Source organism: Salmo salar, chromosome ssa05 (assembly GCF_905237065.1).
Source record: "Salmo salar chromosome ssa05, Ssal_v3.1, whole genome shotgun sequence".
Taxonomy (NCBI): Eukaryota; Metazoa; Chordata; class Actinopteri; order Salmoniformes; family Salmonidae; genus Salmo; species Salmo salar.
In genome coordinates, this window is record NC_059446.1 from 27,490,739 (window position 1) to 27,511,855 (window position 21,117).

At 42.7% G+C, this 21,117-nt stretch overlaps 1 protein-coding gene across 1 annotated transcript in view; it reads right to left on the reverse strand.

Moving 5' to 3' along the window:
- The window catches only part of LOC106604530 (relaxin receptor 1), a 117,385-nt gene that overhangs the window by 26,120 nt on the left and 70,148 nt on the right, over positions 1–21,117 (reverse strand). Inside the window, exons 4-14 of the mRNA XM_045718026.1 lie at positions 9,092–9,197; positions 7,140–7,211; positions 5,289–5,360; positions 5,011–5,082; positions 4,736–4,807; positions 4,437–4,505; positions 4,277–4,348; positions 3,933–4,004; positions 3,285–3,356; positions 3,052–3,123; positions 2,316–2,387 (exon numbers count right to left, since the gene is read on the reverse strand). Coding sequence (XP_045573982.1) covers positions 2,316–2,387; positions 3,052–3,123; positions 3,285–3,356; positions 3,933–4,004; positions 4,277–4,348; positions 4,437–4,505; positions 4,736–4,807; positions 5,011–5,082; positions 5,289–5,360; positions 7,140–7,211; positions 9,092–9,197 — 823 coding nt within the window. The remainder of the gene's footprint in view (positions 1–2,315; positions 2,388–3,051; positions 3,124–3,284; positions 3,357–3,932; positions 4,005–4,276; positions 4,349–4,436; positions 4,506–4,735; positions 4,808–5,010; positions 5,083–5,288; positions 5,361–7,139; positions 7,212–9,091; positions 9,198–21,117) is intronic.

Here is a 21,117-nt window from a genome sequence, read left to right on the forward strand (position 1 = left end):
CCTCTCCAGCAACTGAGTTAGGAAGGACACCTGTATCTTTGTTGTGACTGGGTTTATTAATACACTATTCAAAGTGGAATTAATACATTTACCATGCTCATAGGAATATTTAATGTCTGCTATTTTTATTTTTACCCATCTTCCAATAGGTGCCCTCCTTTACGAGGCATTGGAAAACCTGCCTGGTCTTTGTGGTTGAATCTGTTTTTGGACTTTAAAGATAATTGTATGTGTGGGATACAGAGATGAGGTAGTCATTCAAAAACCATGTTAAACACTATTATTGCACACAGAGTGAGTCCATGAAACTTATTATGTGACTTGGTAACTAAGGGGTTGAATACATTTCAGCTTTTCATTACATATAAAAAAAAAAAATCATTTTAAATTCAGGCTCTAAAAACAAAATCCTGAAAGTCATTGGGTGTGAATACTTTCTGAAAGCACTGTATGTGATGTAATGCACAGCTTGGGATCATACAGTTGGGAGTGGACATTCAAGCTTCAGATAAGGGGCCAGATTGACTAAGAAATGTTGACAATAGAAAGTACGTATGGGAAAGTACAGTACCAGTCAAAAGTTTGGACACACCTACTCATTCAAGGGGTTTTCTTTCTTTATTTTCTACATTGTAGAATAATAGTGAAAACATCAAAACTATTAAATAACACATATGAAATCATGTAGCAACCAAAAATGTGTTAAACAAATCCAAATATATTTAATATTTGAGATTCTTCAAAGTAGCCACCCTTTGCTTTGATGACAGCTTTGCACACTCTTGAAATTCTCCCAACCAGCTTCACCTGGAATGCTTTTCCAACAGTCTTGCAGGAGTTCCCACATATACTGAGCACTTGTTTGCTGTTTTTCCTTCACTCTGATGTCCAACTCATCCCAAACCATCTCAATTTGGTTTAGGTCAGGTCATTATGGACGCCAGGTCATCTGATGCAGCACTCTATCACTCTCCTTCTTGGTCAAATAGCCCTTACACAGCCTGGAGGTGGGTTTGGTCATTGTCCTGTTGAAAAATAAATGATAGTTCCACTAAGCGCAAACCAGATCGCTCCAGAATGCTGTGGTAGCCATGCTGGTTAAGTGTGCCTTGAATTGTAAATAATTCACTGACAGTGTCACCAACAAAGCACCCCCAAAACATCACACCTGCTCCTCTATGCTTCACGGTGGGAACCACACCTGTGGAGATCATTCATTCACCTACTCTGCGTCTCACTAAGACACGCCGTTTGGAACCAAAAATCTCAAATTTGGACTCATCAGACCAAAGGACAGATTTCCACCAGTCTAATGTCCATTGCTCATGTTTCTTGGCCAAATCAAGTCTTCTTCTTATTGATGTCCTTTATTAGTGGTTTATTTTCAGCAATTTGACCATGAAGGCCTGATTCACAGTCTCCTCTGAACAGTTAATGTTGAGATGTGTCTTTTAATTGAACTCCGTGAAGCATTTATTTGGGTTGCAATCTGAGGCTGGTAACTCTAATTAACTTATCCTCTGCAGCAGAGGCAACTCTGGGTCTTCCTTTCCTGTGAGGGTCCTCATGAGAGCCAGTTTCATCATAGCGCTTGATGGTTTTTCGACTGCATTTGAAGCAACATTTAAAGTTCTTGACATTTTCCAGATTGACTGACCTTCATGTCTTAAAGTAATGTTGGACTGTCGTTTCTCTTTGCTTATTTGAGCTGTTCTTGACATAATATGGTCTTGGTCTTTTACCAAATAGGGCTATCTTCTGTTTACCACCCCATCTTGTCACAACACAACTGAATTGGTTCAAATGTATTAAGAAGGAAATAAATTCCTTTAAATGAACTTTTAACAAAGCACACCTGTTAACTGAAATGCATTCCAGGTGCCTACCTCATGAAGCTGGTTGAGAGAATGCTAAGAGTGTGCAAAGCTGTCATCAAGGCTAAGGGTGGCTACTTTGTAGAATCTAAAATATAAAATAGATTTAGATTTGTTTAACACTTTTGGTTACTACATGCTTCCATATTATTTCATAGTTTTGATGTCTTCACCATTATTCTACAATGTAGAAAATAGTAAAAAGTAAGAAAAACCCTTGAATGAGTAGGTGTGTCCAAACGTTTGATTTGTTTTGTATGCATTTTGTATTTTCTTTCAGAAATAAGAGGTACAAATGCTTTTTAAATAACTTACCACAACATTCATCACAAATCATTCATAAAAAAAGTGTTCAAAGTTTAATTTGGGATTGATCTTCAAATACACAAGTACATACTTTCCCAAATCTTTATGATGAAACAAAATGAACAAAGTACTCACATGTGGGTCAAGTGTTTGAGTGGTTCAAACATCCTTCGCTGTATGTTCCCAATCTCAATTCCCTCTATGCTCCTAAAAAACACAAACAAAAGTTTTTCCCCTTAGGAGCTTACATAGAAAAACAAACAAAACCAAATCTTTGAATTTCACAGGCCCTCTTTGCAACGCTCCCCAGAATTACTCCACAAAATTGTTGGTCTTTCACAAAGTGCTTTTGATGATAAGCTTTGATATATTACCTACAATGCTATATGCTTTCTTTCTTGATATGTGTGAATGAGGGAATTCCTGATGTGTGGGCCAGTAAGTGCACTCTGTTCCAATACGATAATACATTGAACACATAATACACAAATGACATGTTAAGTGCCACATAATTCTCTTGTATGATAGGGTGCAAATTGAAAAAGTGCATCATCAGGGGATGATGCAAGCCATGATTATATAGTGTATATAATTGAAATGAGTTAAATAGATGGATGGATTTCTAGTTAGTCTGAAAGAGCCACAGAAAGGGATGTAGAGAAAGGATGTACTAACTGTACACACATGTTCTTGTGGTTGGAAAATGGTTATTTAAAAAAATTATTATGTAGATTTCATTTAAATGGCCTCTTGCATATTTACAAGAATTATATATTTTTTCTAAACATGATATTGCTACTAATGATATTGCTACTCTCAAGTGTAACATTCATTCACAATATGAGCAGTGAAAAACATACAGGCTACTTACAATGATTTCAATTTATGCAAGTTATCAAAGTGGTCAATTTGCAGATCCGCGATAGGGTTATACGAGATGTTTCTGTAAGAGCATCAATTATTAGACATAATATTCAACAATAACTATAGCACCATAGCTGTATTATAATTCCTATGTGTATGTCTTTCAACGTTAGTGCAAGAAAAACATTTCAAATATTCAAATAACGTTTGTGCATAGATTCGAGTGTGGATCTGACTCACAGCTGTAGTAAATCTCCCAGATGAACAAAGAGATTGGGAGGGATTGCCAGGAGTCTGTTGCTGGACAGATCTCTGTGGAGACAAAGCTATTTATTGGAAACAACATATGAAACTTACATAAGTTTTACATGGCTTACATGACCACCTAATCACGAATGCATGCTGTGTTCCCATTCATGTTAATGATAAATTCCTGGAATCCATTAGGCTACTTGATAAGCATCGTGTTAAGCTAGATGCACCACATATTTGTGTTCACCATGACTAACATGGTTATGTGTATGCGTATATTGGAGACACTCCAAGACTCCCCACTGTTCTGCAAATCCGGAAACCAGTGGAAAAGCATGTTAGGATAAATACTAGGATTAACCAAAACGCATAAAATATAAATCATAATGAACATCTTCTTGGCTTGGGAACATGTTGTTTTCCTATTTGGGCACATTTTGGGTTGGAATACATTTCAGCCTAGTACTGCACTGTATATTTATAGTGCAGTCTTTACTAATAATATGGTAGTATCTGAATTCTTCAAAAACGTCAGTGGAATAGATGAAGATGTACAGTACCACTGTGTGTCTGGGGATGATAAAGGAAGATGTCATGCAATTTCATGTCTGAGGCAAACAAAACATAATAACTTACAATTCCCCAAGTTTTTGCAGAAATGAAAAAGCCTGTTCATGTATGTGACTGATTCTGTTACTCTGTAGGACGCTAGAAAGAGTTGAAGAAAGACGGTCAAAACAAGAATTATAAAACAGAGCAAGCAATTTTCTTACTTTATTCCCCTCATCTTCTCTGTTGGTTCTAAAAGCAATTAAACAAGAGTGTTGCTTTTGGGTCTAATATTTAGAACCCCTTGTGGAAACAAATTGCTGTTGATATTTGGGATTGTAATGGGTTATCGCCTACTGAGAAAGCCAAGGACACAGATGGGGAAAAACAGAATCTATTCTGAAGATTGAAATGTATTAAGTCACACTTACAGCACAGTCATCATGTTGCATGACCAGAATGTTACGTTTCCGACACTTTCGATTTGATTCCCCTCCATGTCCCTGGAGACACACAAGTGCACAAAAACATATTTAAAAGTAATATCATGCCCATAACAAAGCTCTTTGATTTGCTGACTTCCAAACTTACAGCCAGTTAAGTCTTGGCATTTCCAGGCAGATGTCATCCAGCTTTGTCAGAGCATTGTTCAACAAAACCCTGTGAACCAATATAACAAAACAAGAGCGGTCTGATTTTTGAAACAAAACAAGAGCGGTCTGATTTTTGTGCTGATCAAAGAAAACAACACTCTGCCAATATACGTAAGCATATCAAATAGGCCCTAAAAATACTGGGGCACTTCAACTAAGTGCATATGAAATAACTTCTTAGAGGGTAAAAGCAAAACAAGACCAACTCAAGAAGGTAGAGGTAGAAATGAAACTCACAGGAGTACCAAGGAGCGCAAGCCTGAAAAGGTTGTGGGGGATATCTGATGGATACTGTTGTTTTCAAGGATCCTACAACCAGAGGGTAGAGTTTATTTTCAGCTCTTTTATTAAGTGAAGTATTTGGCTGAGCATTGGTTCAAAGGAAACTGCAGCGATACAAGCTTTTTTGCTGAAGGCTGTCTAAAAATGTGATGTCTTTGTTCCATTTATGTTAGCAGTATGTCTATATTGGCACACAGGATATACAGAATGTGCCAGTAAGGAAAACCTACAACCACTCCAGTTTGTGTAGATCTTGGAACACCCCAGGCATCAGGATGGATATCTTGTTGTAGCTTAAATATCTGAGGCAGAGAATACTGATTTTAAATACGCACGGTTCTATGAAACAATTCATAGGAATTATTTACCCTTTATTTCAAACATAAGCAACTTTGACGAGGAAAACTTAAATCAACAACATTCATTATGAAGGACTTAGATGTTTAATCAAGAACAAAGTTAACATAACACTGTCAATTGCACGGATGGATTAATTTAATGAACTCACAGTCTTGTTAGATTGTACAGTCCTCTGAATGCATTAGGGCTCACGGCTCGGATTCTGTTATGTTGTAGATATCTGAAGTAGTATGGTAGAAGTATGTTACAAACATTCATAGAATTTGTGTGTTGAGGAGAACAACTGCCACAATGGCTAACACGTTACAACAAGTTACAACAAGTTACAACAAGTTACAACACGTTACAACACGTTACAACAAGTTACAACAAGTTACAACAAGTTACAGCATGTTACAACAAGTTACAGGATGTTACAACAAGTTACAACCAGTTACAACAAGTTACAGCATGTTACAACAAGTTACAGCATGTTACAACAAGTTACAGCATGTTACAACAAGTTACAGCATGTTACAACAAGTTACAACAAGTTACAACAAGTTACAGGATGTTACAACAAGTTACAGGATGTTACAACAAGTTACAACCAGTTACAACAAGTTACAACATGTTACAACAAGTTACAGCATGTTACAACAAGTTATAACAAGTTACAGTATGTTACAACAAGTTACAACAAGTTACAACAAGTTACAACATGTTACAACAAGTTACAAGTTACAACATGTTACAACAAGTTACAACAAGTTACAGCAAGTTACAACCAGTTACAGGATGTTACAACAAGTTACAACCAGTTACAACAAGTTACAACATGTTACAACAAGTTACAGCATGTTACAACAAGTTACAGCATGTTACAACAAGTTACAACAAGTTACAGCATGTTACAACAAGTTACAGGATGTTACAACAAGTTACAATCAGTTACAACAAGTTACAACATGTTACAACAAGTTACAGCATGTTACAACAAGTTACAACAAGTTACAGTATGTTACAACAAGTTACAACATGTTACAACAAGTTACAACATGTTACAACAAGTTACAAGTTACAACATGTTACAAGTTACAACATGTTACAACATGTTACAACAAGTTCAGAAGCTTCACATTTCTAACATGAACTGCACTTCAGACAAAATGTAGATCACAGAGTGATCAACCCACCCAAAATTGTATTTTATGTCAGGTGTCGTATAAAGCTTTTCCAATTTAGCTTGCCATACTGCTAAATAGAACAGACAGGCAATGTTTACAGTGCTGAGGAATCTTTTTGGCAAGCTGTCAAGCGAGATGAGGATTTTGGCATGGTTGTGAAAGCAGCTGACAGAAGATTTCATCCATTGAAGGGCTTTTCAATAGAACTTACAGTTGAACCATAGCATCAACTGTCTTGTTATTTTACACAGAAAACCTAAATATAAATGGCTCCCTGTAGATTAGAACAACAAAATAAAAATACCAATTGGTACATACTTTCATGATATTTGGTTTGATAACATTTTTTTAATAAGAAAAAGAAAATTGCAAGCAACGCTTGAATGAAAGATTACCCAAACAATACTACATAGCTGACTTTATTCGATAGATAGTTCTTGGCAGTCTATGAGGCATGTGTTCAGTCACCTCATCGCTCTACTACTTCAATGATGCCAATATGTTTCAGGCACCACAAGGTAGACTGAATGATTTGGTGAACAATCGTGAAAGTCCACTTTCCTCACAACCATCATCCAAACGTGAGTCTTGATAAAACATCCTTTGTAAGCTTGTTTTGGCCATCAAAAACATCAAAAGGGGACAAACAATGCATAGAATTATGTCCATGTCTGTCACAGTGGACTTGACAGGTTGGTCTATCAGTGTGTGTTTTTGAAGTGCTAACAAAATTATTTCTGAACGACTGAATGCTTTACTAGCAGACTACAACTCAACCAAGTGACTTCTCTTGCCTGAATACATTTTTTTAAATACATGTAATGACAACTTACAATTTCTGAAGACTCTGGTACTTGTAGAATATGTCACCATTCAATATCCGGAGACGGTTCCTTTGCAGTGACCTGTGAGATGTGAATAGTTCATAAGTTCGACTAGGTAAAATAAAAACATAAACATAACATTGTACCACCAAACAATACTGTGTCAATTAAAAAAGGCCAAAACCTTTGATCCATTTTTATTACTATGTTCTCGGTCCAGTGTCTGTTTGAGGTTTCTATATGACCACACGTTGTCCCGAACGCAAAAAATCTTCCAATTATGTTTCAAATGGCACTGGTGATAAAACACATCATTATTCCAAACAGAAGAGGAACATCTTTCTTTATGGAGTAACAGAGATAATGCATAATTTTGACATTTGTAGCTGAATTGTTATCTAAGCTCATTCCACCTCGACTGGCACTATGGCCACGTTTACCCGAGGTTACGGAAATACACTTTGAATTAGTGAGGAAAGCATTTTAATTGAAAATGAACAATGTGAAGGATGCTGCAGTAGTCTACAGCACCTTGATGAAAGCCTGGCCAATTGGAGAAGGAAGAGGTGGCGATGATAAGCAATTGACAATTGAATTATTCCGCATGCAAATTGGGCCTTCGAGGTTTACCCATCAAGCAAACAAACAACACATTGTTTTGTTGATGAATAGTCAAGTGGAACTGGATGTCCCCAATATGGAAGGATGAGAAACATGGGGCCCAAATGGGCCATTATCTAAACAATGTGCCAATATGATAGGGAGACATACTAGATTGTGAGACTGAGAAAGGGAGAGCTCTATGTGATAATTTATAGTCATTGTTGTCATTCTTTTGCATAATGTGTGAATTGAAATGATGATGTATATTATACATAATCTTGTTATAAATACATTTTGTTATAATCATATCCTTACCTTCAGTTTGTCTCACATTCCAGTAGGTTTTTGGTAGGCTTCAGTAAAGAGATTCCAGTAGGGTTTAGTAGGCTTCAGTAGTCTTCAGTAAAGAGATTCCAGTAGGCTTCATTAGGCTTCAGTAAAGATATTCCAGTAGGCTTTACTAGGCTTCAGTAGGCTTCAGTAAAGAGATTCCAGTAGGCTTCATTAGGCTTCAGTAAAGATATTCCAGTAGGCTTTACTAGGCTTCAGTAGGCTTCAGTAAAGAGATTACAGTAGGCTTTACTAGGCTTAAGTAAAGAGATTCCAATAGGTTTCGGTAGGCTTCAGTATGCTTTAGTAGGCTTCAGTAAAGAGATTCCAATAGTCTCTATTAGGCTTCAGTAAAGAGATTCCAGTGGCCTTCAGTCGGCTTCAGGAGGCTTCAGTAAAGAGATTCCAGTAGGCTTTATTAGGCTTCAGTAAAGAGATTCCAGTAGGCTTCAGTAGGGTTCAGTAAAGAGATTCCAGTGGCCTTCAGTCAGCTTCAGTAAAGAGATTCCAGTAGGCTTCAGTAGACTTTAGTAGTCTTCAGTAAAGAGATTCCAGTAGGCTTTAGTAGGCTTCAGTAAAGATATTCCAGTAGGCTTCAGTGGGCTTTAGTCGGCTTCAGTAAAGATATTCCAGTAGGCTTCAGTAGGCTTCAGTAAAGATATTCCAGTAGCCTTCAGTAGCCTTCAGTAAGCTTCAGCAGGCTTCAGTAAAGAGATTCAAGTCTCATTTTCCTCTTTCAAAAAGACTGTTCCAGTACAGCAGAGAACAGCCCTAGGACTTAAACCAACCTCCACAAATAAACTTCCATCAAGACACTCATTAGCTAACTGAGCGAGACACTTTGTTTAAATCCTTTTTCTCTTCCAATTCATAGGAGAAACAGAAAAAGGTATGCACACTTCCAGTCAGATGCAAATGTCTCAACGAAGAAGGCTATCAGGTGTGTGTGTGTGTGTGTGTGAGTGAGTGTCATTATGTGCATATTATTTATGAACTACTCAAAGGTGTGTGTGTGTGTGTCAACTCACATCATGGTGACGTTAATGGACACTGCTGGGACATGGTGAAACTGGGCGCCGTCACAGTCCAGCTCCAGGTCTCTGCACTGGCACGGCTCTGGAACAGCCCCCAGCACTAGAGGAGGAAGAGACAAGACAGAGGAAGAGTATATTATTGTCTAACGCCAGAGGAGGTTGGTGGCACCTTAATTGGGGAGGACTGGCTCGTGGTAATGGCTGGATCCGAATTTGTGGAATTGTATCAAATACACCCAACACATGGTTTCCATGTGTTTGATGACATTCAATTCGCTCAGTTCCATCCATTATTATGAGTTGTCCTCCCCTCAGCAGCCTCCTGTGTCTGACGCACATCCACGAGTCATAGCAATGAAAATAAATTACAACAAGGAATTTGGACAACATTGTTGTTATAGAACTAGCTTTAAAGGGAAAATCCACTCACAAACTATCTTTCAGTATTTTCTTAATTAGTCCACCCACTGTTGATACAGTCCCAAAATGCATTGACAAGACATTAGACTTTCAAGTTTTTGACTGCTGACATACAATCCCAAAATGTTTTGTATCAACAGTGAACTAATAAAAAAAACAAGATCCCAGAGAGACATAGGAGAGCATCAGGGACCAATCTTAATCACTGCCTATGTACATTAGAGACACGTGACTTGTGCTTGCTTTGCAGTTTTGCTTCCTTCCCTGTCTGGGCACACTGTTCTTACAAAGGCTAAAATCAGAGACCTTCTGCATCGCAAACGCGTGACCCCCGCCAGACAACGTATTTGCCTACTACTCCACCGAAAAGGTACCAATTCGATAGCACTAGCAGAGACATTTCAAGATGTGGAATGAGGTTACGGCACAATCTCAACACCGTTACAAACGGCCACAGAGAAACAATGCGAAGCTGCAATCGATTGAATTGGGGCCTCATGTCAGAGGCTGACTCGGAGGTTCCAGGAATAGAGAGGATGACTGTGATTATGTGAGTAGTTTATGGATTATTTGTCAAAGACAAGAAGTCCAGGTTCCGGCAGGACATTTTTAAATGGATAAGGGACCATGTTTGATATAGGATACAGTAAAGTGGATATCATCAGAAAAAAATCCTTTATATCTGAGGGGAATTATAATCAGGCATAAAGGAATGGGAATACTAAAATATCAAGGGTATTCAAATCACGTCTTCAAGTTCTGTAGTGTTGATTTCCTTTTTCATTACTAGTTAATTTTTTGATCAGTGTCATCGAGTACACTTATATTGTGTCATGACTAAATTAGGGTGTCACATAGGTCGTACAAAGGTGACCAAGGCGCAGCGTGTATAGTGCTCATTCTTGGATTTTTAATGAAAACACTTCAACAACAAAACAATAAAACGACCAACAACAGTCCCGTCAGGTACTCTAGACTAAACGGAAACAACCACCCACAAAACCCCATGAAAAACAGGCTGCCTAAGTATGGCTTCCAATCAGAGACAACGATAGACAGCTGCCTCTGATTGGAAGCCATACCTGGCCACAACATAGAAAATGACAACATAGAATGAAACTCTAGACAACCCACATAGAAAACAGAAAACCCAAAACACATAGATGAAACACCCCCTGTCACTCCCTGACCAACCTACTAGGGAAAAATGACCTCATACCAGGGTCATGACGTGACATAGGGGAAGAATGAAAATCAGCAGTCTAATATTGATGTACTATTGAGGACATATTTGAGGACACATTTGAATAATGTTCTGATGTTCAAAGAAAGAAACATCTGTAGATAGAATGACATCTAATGCAATGCATATCTAATGACTAAAATGAAGAGGAGGTTTGCATTTGACCTGAAGTGTGAAATCTCGTATTCCTCACTCATTTCAAAAGTATTTTTGAAAGACGGGAAATTTGCTATTTTAAATCTTTCTTATCAGTGACCTCTGTCCTACTAACAATAAAGTTACAAATGGATTGAAAACCTCTGACTCTGCCAAAGACATTTGAGAGAACATTGGATATAATCAAAGGATTATATGCACAGTCTTGGAAGAAAACAAACCTGTTTATTTAATCAGGAAATGCTTATTGCTTGTTATCTGATAGCATGTCAGTCGTGGTTAATATTAAATTGCATTATTCCAAAACTAAATAAGGACATTTTAGGAATGTTCTAGCAAGGAGATGTCAGACTAATCCTCATCTGTTTAATGCACTGTCTTAATGACTCGGGGAGGCAGCACAAATGGACCATTCGAAACCGCTAGACTTCCATCTGGCCTGTATTATTCAATTCCAGAACCACAAACTTAAATAAATAAAGACATCTGAATGTTATAATTGGAGATTAGGGACATCAGGCGAATTGGAGTGAAGCAGTTGCTATATCAAAACTTTGCTTCAGTCGATACATTTTGGCTACATGCAAAGTTAGTATAGTTCAGTAAGTTTTCGTCAACATGTAAAGTTAGTATAGTTGTTCTACCTTTGACCTTACAGTACACAACAGGGTTTCAAACAACTAACTTACACATGTGGGAGGAACACAGGGTCAGTTGAAGGGTCAGCTGCAGTGCAGTGACTCTGGAGATACTAAGAGCACGCACCTTGGATCTGAAACCCTGGCCATCTAACTGCCAGTTCAACCCCCTCATGTTTTACTTCCCTGCCATCCACTTGCCCGTTCAATCCCCTTATGTTTTACTTCCCTGCCATCTCCTTGCCAATTCAACCCCTCATGCTTTACTGCCCTGTCATCTACTTGCCAGTTCAACCCCCTCATGTTTTACTGCCCTGCCATCTACTTGCCAGTTCAACCCCCTCATGTTTTACTGCCCTGCCATCCAGATGCCAGTTCAACCCCCTCATGTTTTACTGGCTTACCCCAGCCATACAGAGTGATTTCATTGAATTAGCTAAATATAACCCGAGGGCATTGCTCACCCATGGCTGTTTAACCATTCACTATAATTGTAACAGAGCCTCTCGATGGAGGGGTGTGTGTGGAATCAGGAGCAGGAGAGCAGAAGGGTTCCAGGAAAATCCACAGTTTATTTTGGCAGATCCGAAAAACACAACGACACATACAGGGGACAAACCTCAACTCCGTTATGCCACAAGCAAAATGTCCACGGTAAACACATACCGTACAAACAACAACAATGCCCGTTATGCAGGCACGCACCCCTTACATGTTGCCTACAGCAAAATAATCCCGCACACAGCCTAACCTGCTGCGGGGAAATATAAACCTACCGAAAAAAAAACAAAAAAAACAAGACACAGGTGTGTAAAACCAGACAGAACTAAATGAAAAGGAAAAGGGGATCGGTGGCAGCTAGTAGGCCGGCAACAACGACCGCCGAGCACCGCCCGAACAGGGAGAGGAGCCACCTTCGGTGGAAGTCGTGACAATAATATGCTATGTCAAATACATCATAAAGTATAGTAATATTCTAAGTAGTTCATCATTAATTAAGGCATATCATGGATGTATAATTAATACTTTTATAATGGCTGTGTAATAAATACTTTTATCATCGTTGCGTAATAAATACTTTTATCATGGCTGTGTAATAAATACTTCTATCATGGCTGTGTAATAAATACTTTTACCATGGCTGTGTAATGAATACTTTATATAATCATGGTTTATGTAAATGACTAAAGGAGATTTACAGTATTCTCTTGGATGAATTTCTGATGTACAGTACCAGTCAAAAGTTTGGATACACCTTCTCATTGTAAAGGAGTGTGTAACTGGCTGCAGGGAAGTCAGGCGCAGGAGAGCAGAAATGGGTAGCAAACGGAGCCCTTTATTGAGGCGAACAAAACATGGCACTCAGAAAACTAAACACACACGGGTTACAATAACCCGGCGCAAACCAGCCTGGAGTACACATACATTTACACATAACAATTCCACACACAGACATGGGGGGAAATAGAGGGTTATATGCAAGACGATCGGCGATGGCTAGAAGACCGGTGACGTCGACCGCCGAAAGCCACCCGAACAAGGAGAGGGACCGACCTCGGCGGAAGTCGTGACAGTACCCCCACTTAACGCACGGCTCCGGCAGCGCGCCGACACCGGCCTCTGGGACGACCCAGAGGGTGAGGCGCAGGGCGATCCGGCCGGAGACGGTGGAACTCCCGCAGCATTGAAGGGTCCAACACGTCCTCCACTGGGACCCAGCACCTCTCCTCCGGTCCGTACCCCTCCCACTCCACGAGGTACTGAAGGCCCCTCGCCTGACGCCTCGAATCCAATATGGAGCGAACGGAGTACGCCGGGGCCCCCTCAATGTCCAGAGAGGGTGGAGGAACCTCCCGCACCTCAGACTCCTGGAGCTGGCCAGCTACCACCGGCCTGAGGAGTGTCACATGGAACGAGGGGTTAATACGGTAATTGGGGGGAAGCTGTAACCTGTAACTAACATCGTTCAGTCTCCTCAGGACTTTAAATGGCCACACAAACTGTGGACCCAGCATCCGGCAGGGCAGGCGGAGGGGCAAGTTTCGGGTCGAGAGCCAGACCCGGTCCCCCGGTGCAAACACCGGGGCGTCACTGCGGTGACGGTCTGCGCTGGTTTTCTGGTGCAACATGGCCCGCTGGAGGTGAACATGGGCGGCGTTTCATTTCTCCTCCGTGCGCCTGAACCAGTTGTCCACCGCAGGAGCCTCGGTCTGACTCTGATGCCAAGGCGCCAGAACCGGCTGGTACCCCAGTACGCACTGGAAGGGGGAGAGGTTAGTGGAGGAGTGGCGGAGCGAGTTCTGAGCCATCTCGGCCCAGGGCACGAAAGCTGCCCACTCCCCCGGCCGGTCCTGGCAATAAGACCACAGAAACCTACCCACATCCTGGTTCACTCTCTCCACCTGCCCATTACTCTCGGGGGGAAACCCTCAGAGTAACAACACAAGGCCTCCGCAGTCTGTAGGGCCGTAGGGAGACCGGGCAGAGGGAGGAGATGGCAGGACTTAGAGAAACGGTCCACAACGACCAGGATCATGGTGTTACCCTGTGAGGGGGGGGGAGATCGGTAAGAAAATCAATCGACAGGTGCGACCAAGGCCGTTGGGGAATGGGTAAGGGGTGTAGCTTACCTCTGGGCAGGTGCCTAGGAGCCTTACACTGGGCGCACACTGAGCAGGAGGAAACATAAACCCTCACGTCCTTAGCCAAGGTGGACCACCAGAACTTTCCACTCAAACAGCGCACTGTCCGACCGATCCCTGGATGACCAGAGGAGGGGGACGAGTTTGCCCAATAGATCAGCCGGTCATGGAAAGCAAATGGAATGTACAGACGCCCAGCGGGACACTGGAGGGGAGCGGGCTCTGCACGCAATGCCTGCTCAATGTCCACGTCCAGCTCCCACACTACCGGCGCCAGCAGGCAGGAGGCCGGGAGTATAGAGGTAGGATCCATGGGCCGCTCCTCTGTGTCATACAGCCGGGACAGTGCGTCTGCCTTCACATTCTGGGAACCTGGTCTGTAAGAAAGGGTGAAAACAAAACATGTGAAAAGCATGGCCCACCTTGCCTGACGAGGATTCAGTCTCCTCGCTGCCCGGATGTACTCCAGGTTGCGGTGGTCAGTCCAGATGAGAAAAGGGTGTTTAGCCCCCTCAAGCCAATTGCTCCATGTCTTCAACGCTTTGACCACAGCCAACAGCTCCCGGTCCCCCACATCAAAGTTTCGCTTCGCCGGGCTGAGCTTCTTTGAGAAGAAGGCACAGGGGCAGAGCTTCGGTGGCGTGCAAGAGCGCTGAGAGCACGTCTCCTAACCCAGCCTCGGACGCGTCCACCTCCACCGTGAACCCCAAAGAAGGATCTGGATGGGCCAGTACGAGCGCCGAGGTAAACAGAGCCCTTAGGTGACCAAAAGCCCTATCCGCCTCAGCCGACCACTGCAACCGAACTGGACCCCCTTCAGCAGTGAGGTAATGGGTGCCTCTACCTGACCAAAACCCCGGATAAACCTCCGGTAGTAATTGGCAAACCCTAGAAACCGCGGTACCTCCTTTACCGTGGTCGGAGTCGGCCTATTACGCACGGCTGAAATGCGGTCACTCTCCATCTCGAACCCTGAGGTGGAAATGCGGTATCCTAGGAAGGAGATGGACTGCTGGTAGAACAGGCATTTCTCAACCTTGACATACAGGTCATGCTCCAACAGTCGACCAAGCACCTTGCGCACCACGGAAACATGCTCGGCACGTGCAGCGGAGTATATCAGAATGTCATCGATATACACCACTACACCCTGCCCGTGCAGGTCCCTGAAAATCTCGTCCACAAAGGCTTGGAAGACTGATGGAGCATCATCAACCTGTACAGCATGACGAGGTACTCATAATGCCCTGAGGTGGTACTGAATGCTGTCTTCCACTCGTCTCCCTCCTGGATACGCACCAGGTTGTAAGCGCGCCTGAGATCTAATTTCGTGAAGAAGCGCGCCCCGTGCATTGACTCAATCGCTGTGGCTATGAGAGGTAGCGGGTAACTGTACTTCACCGTGATCTGGTTTAGGGCTCGATAGTCAATACAGGGGTGCAGACCTCCCTCCTTCTTCTTCACAAAACAGAAACTCGAGGAGGCGGGTGAAGTGGAGGACAGAATGTACCCCTGACGCAGAGATTCGGAGACATATGTCTCCATTGCCGCCGTCTCCGCCTTTGACAGGGGATACACGTGACTCCTAGGGAGTGCGGCATCTACCTGGAGGTTTATCGCACAATCCACCCGATGATGGGGTGGTAATTGAGTCGCCTTCTTCTTGGAGAAGGCAAGAGCCAAATCAGAATATTCGGGGGAATTGCGCACGGTGGAGACCTGGTCTGGGCTTTCCACCATAGTAGCACCTACGGAAACCCCTAAACACCTCCCTGAGCACTCTCAGGACCACCCCGTGAGAGCCCTCCGTTGCCATGAAACAGTGGGGTCATGACAGGCTAACCAGGGTAGTCCTAGCACCATGGGAAACACAGGAGAGGCAATGAGGAAGAGACTGATTCTCTCCCTGTAACCCCCCTGCGTCACTATGCCCAGTAGAGCGGTGGACTCCCTAATTAACCCTGACCCTATTGGTCGACTGTCTAAGGCGTGAACTGGGAAGGACATAGCCACTGGAACAATAGGATCCCTAAACTATGGGTGAATGATCTGTCTATGAAATTACCAGCCGCGCCTGAATCGACGAGCACCTTATGCTGGGAATGCGGGGAAAACTCAGGAAAAGTAACATGCAAAAACAGGTGTGCAACAGAGGGCTCTGGGTGGGAATGGTGCCGGCTCACCTGGGGTGACGCCAGAGTGCCCTGCCTGCTGCCTCAACCCCCAGAGGAACCAACCCGACACCGACCGGCAGTCTGACCTCTGCGGCCACAGATGGTGCACGTGAAGGAACCTCTTCCGGTCTCCCTGAGTGCAGCACCTCCCACCTCCATGGGTATCGGGAGCGGTGGTGCTGGGGGATGGAACCGACAGATCCCGATCTGGACGTCCGCGGGTAGCCAGCAGGATATCCAGCCGAATGGACAGGTCCAGCTGGTCGAAGGTGTGGGTGGTGTCCCTGCAGGCCAACTCCCGACGGACGTCCTCACGCAAACTGCAGTGATAGTGGTCGATCAGGGCCCTGTCGTTCCATTCCGCGCCGGCGGCCAGGGTCCGAAAGTCCATTGTGAACTCCTGGGCGCTCCTCGTCCCCTGCCTCAGTTGAAAGAGACGTTCACCCGCCTACCCTCGGGCGGGTGAAATCCTCGAACTGGTCCAGCGCCGCATCTCCTTCTCCCCACACAGGGTTGGCACACTCCAGAGCTTTCTCCGAGAGGCACGAGACGAGGGCGGACACCCTCTCACGACCCGAGGGAGCCGGGTGAACGGTCGCCAGGTATAAATTCAGCTGCAGCAGGAAACCCTGGCAGCGTGCAGCCGTCCCATCGTATTCCCTGGGAAGTGCGAGACGAATCCCACTGGACCCGGGTGCGGAGGGGGTGAGTAGTGGAGACCCCTGTTGTGCTGGTGGGGGCACTGGAGGGACTCCCTGTCTCTCCCAGCGGTCCATCATCTGGACGACGTGGTCCATGGCGGCGCCGAGATGGTGAAGCATCGCCGCGTGCTCCTGGACGCGCTCCTCGACTCCGCTACAAGGGGTACCTGCTCCTGCTGACTCCATAATTTGGGTGTGGAATTTTGTAAAGTAGTGCGTAACTGGCTGCAGGGAAGTCAGGCGCAGGAGAGCAGAAACAGGTAGCAAACGGAGCCCTTTATTGAGGCGAACAAAACACGGCACTCAGAAAACTAAACACACACGGGTTACAATATCCTGCTGCAAAACAGCCTGGAGTACACATATATTTACACATAACAATTCCACACACAGACATGGGGGGAAACAGAGGGTTATATGCAAGATGAGTAATGAGGGAATGCAAACCAGGTGTGCGGGAAAACAAGACAAAACAAATGGAAAATGAAAGGTGGATCGGCGATGGCTAGAAGACCGGTGACGTCGACCGCCGAAGGTCGCCCGAACAAGGAGAGGGACCGACCTCGGCGGAAGTCGTGACATTCATTCAAGGATTTTTCTTTATTTTTACTTTTTTCTACATTGCAGAATAATAGCGAAGACATCAAAACTATGAAATAACACATATGGAATCATGTAGGAACTAAAAAAGTGTTAAACAAATCAAAATATATTTTATATTTGAGATTCTTCAAAGTAGCCACCCTTTGCCTTGATGACAGCTTTGCACACTCTGTAACTACCAATTGGATATTGGGGAGAAAAAGGAGTAAAAAGTACCCACCCCCAAAAAATGACTGTGCAGTGTTACCATTCCCCAAATTACCAAGTTTTCCACAAATTGTGTGTAATTTGTTAATCTGCATGATTAAAATCTGTGTTTATACGTGTTAGAAATTGAGAGTTCCTGCAAAAACTAAGTCTCCACCCTCGCAAAAGGAAAATCTCAGCTAAAGCAATAATATGCCAGGGAGATATGTATACTGTAGCTAAGAAAGTAATACCAAGTGTAGGTTGTGTAGTAAGCTGTTTGTAACCCATGTGCCTCACCCTAATAATTTGGTTCCTTTCAGCGTCAGAACTTAGCCTACTGTTCTGACTTGGTGGTGCACATGTAGCCTATAGCCTGTGTTAGAGAAAGGTCATCATTGAATATTGTAAGAGCTTTCTTTGTCTGCTTATATGCCCCCGTTATTTATCCTATGGTTCTGTCTTGGTGTACAGGGAGAACACTGTAAGAATGACCCATGTTCTGCATTCTGTCGCTGTACATTTCAAAAGTGCTAAACAAATAGTTATATTGACTATGTCCATCTTAGCTTGCTAATTAATGTCTTCATCGAAATTATGGATTGCCTCTTATGCGCTCATCATTCCCTTATGCCATAGTTTGTACATCTCAATTGTTATAGGCCTATTGCTTATATCGGGCTATCTCATTAGTATCTTATTCATAATTTTAGGCAATGTTGGAAGGATTTCATTGTTTTGCTTACTTTGTATATTATAATTAGCTCATGTGCTTTTCTTGACGAGGAGGAGATACTATATAATGTTGTTTGGTCTGTAACCACATAGGCCTAATAAAATAATTTAAATGGTAGGCTAGCCGAGTCTCTCTCTCTCTCTCTGTCTCTGTGTGGTGTATTTCTGTGGTGACTTAAAGAAGAGTAAAGTTGAGGCATCAACATCTTGCTGAATTTATCTGAACTAACATCTATCTAAATTGATTTATTTTGTATAATTCTTTTAACTTTTTCTCCCCAGTTTCGTGATATCTAATTGGTAGTTACAGTCTTGTCCCATCACTGCAACTCAGTGATGGGACAAGCGAAAGTTGAGAGCCATGCGTCCTCCGAAACATGACCCTGCCAAGCCGCACTGCTTCTTGACACACTGCTCGCTTAACCTGGAAGCCAGCCGCACCAATGTGTCGGAGGAAACACCGTACAACTGGCGACCGAAGTCAGATCGCATGCACCCGGCCCGCCACAGAGAGTCGCTAGAGCGCAATAGAACAAGGACATCCCGGCCAGCCAAACCCTCCCCTAACCAGGAAGAGGGTGGGCCAATTGTGTGACGCCTCATGTCTGTCCTGGTCACGGCTGGCTGGGACACAGCCTGGGATCGAACCAGGGTCTGTAGTGACTTAGAACGCTGCACCACTCCGGAGGAATCTATTTGAATTTCTGTCGGTGTCCATTTTTAAAGTGCTGAACGAATAGGCCTACCTCGTTGCAGCTCTTTTGCTTGCATTTGCTTATACTTAGAGCTAAGTGTTAATGATATAAGAATAAACATCATGAATTTAATGAACATAAATTAAATCATGTTTGTGTATGGTGCAAAACTCAAAACTCATTTTGGCATGTGTTATTATTGAAGGAGAATGCAGCTCTTATCGACTTACACAAATCCACAAGGATTCGTTTAAGTTCACTCCATGGTGCTGAAAGGAAAGCTCTGCTGTTGGGACAGCTTTATGTAGGTCTTAACAGTGTGTGGGCACCTTTTGTTCCCATTATAGTGCAACTATTATGTATTGTTTAGTGTTGTGTGTTGTGTTGTGTGGTTGCTTTGCTTGAATGCATTAAAAAAATATGTTGAATTTGCCACACCAAGATTTACATACTAAAATCACCACTGACAACACAACAACAGATTCCGGAGAAAATTAGCGGAAGGGAAAGTCTATCAGCGTAGGCAGATTGATGGTATAAAACTATATTAAAGAGCATACTTTTAAATAACAATGAAATGTGGATGAAATGGATGTGGAGAGAGCAAATGGACTAGGATTGTGTTTTTCTGTCTAATACTTTTGAAGAGCACTAATTGCAGATGAGCACACCCCATATCCTACCACAGACTGTTATATTGACATCTGATGAATGGTCTCATATAAATGTGATACTCTTATCGTCTATTAATGATGAAAACTCATTTCCGATGCCGTGACATTTTGCATTGTGCACTGATTGGCAACAACTAAAGACATAATTATGTCCCTATAAATACTTTCACTTTGAAACATCCAGAGAAGCAATATCCATCTTCATATCCATGCCCAAATGTAATGAACATGGTTAGTTTGAGAACAATATTAGATTTTGGGACCAATTGAAGGTAAAACAACTGAAGGAGTCATGTTGCTCCAGACAGTGGTGGAGTCCATTCATTGTTCTTTTATATCATATTTTATGACCATTTTGCTCCAATGTTCATTTAAAAAATACATATTTGACCATATAACTTCAAGACAATAACAATGAATAAACCTTTGTGTGGCCTTTCAAACCTGAGTGTGTAATAATATGAATTAATTTAATGTGGACTCCAAGAAGGGGTCCAATAGGAAAGCTACTGAAATAAAAGATCCCAGAAATGTTCCATACGCACAAAAAGCTTATTTCTCTCAAATTTTGTGCGCACATTTGTTGACATCATTAGTGAGTATTTTTCCTTTGCCAAGATAATCCATCCACCTAACAGATGTGGTATATCAAGAAGCTGTTTGAGCAGCATGATCATTATACAGGTGCACCTTTTGCTGGGGACAATAAAAGGCCACTCTAAAATGTGCAGTTTTTCCACACAACACAATGCCACAGATGTCTCAAGTTTTGAGGGAGCGTGCAATTGACATGCTGACTGCAGGTGTGTCCACCAGAGCTGTTGCCAGAGAATTTAATGTTAATTTCTCTTCTGTATTGTTACGACTTCCGGCGAAGTTGATGCCTCTCCTTGTTCGGGTAGCGTTCGGCGGTCGGCGTCGCCGGTCTTCTAGCCATCATCGATCTACTTTTCATTTTCCATTTGTTTTGTCTTGTTTTCCCACACACCTGGTTTCAATTCCATCATTACATGTTGTGTATTTAACCCTGTTCCTCCCATGTCCTTGTCCGGAATTGTTTATTGTAGTGCTTGTGCACGTTATGCTGGTGTGTAACGGGTTTTGTTTACCCATTGATTTATTGTTCTGTTAACGGTGGTTTTATTTATTAAAC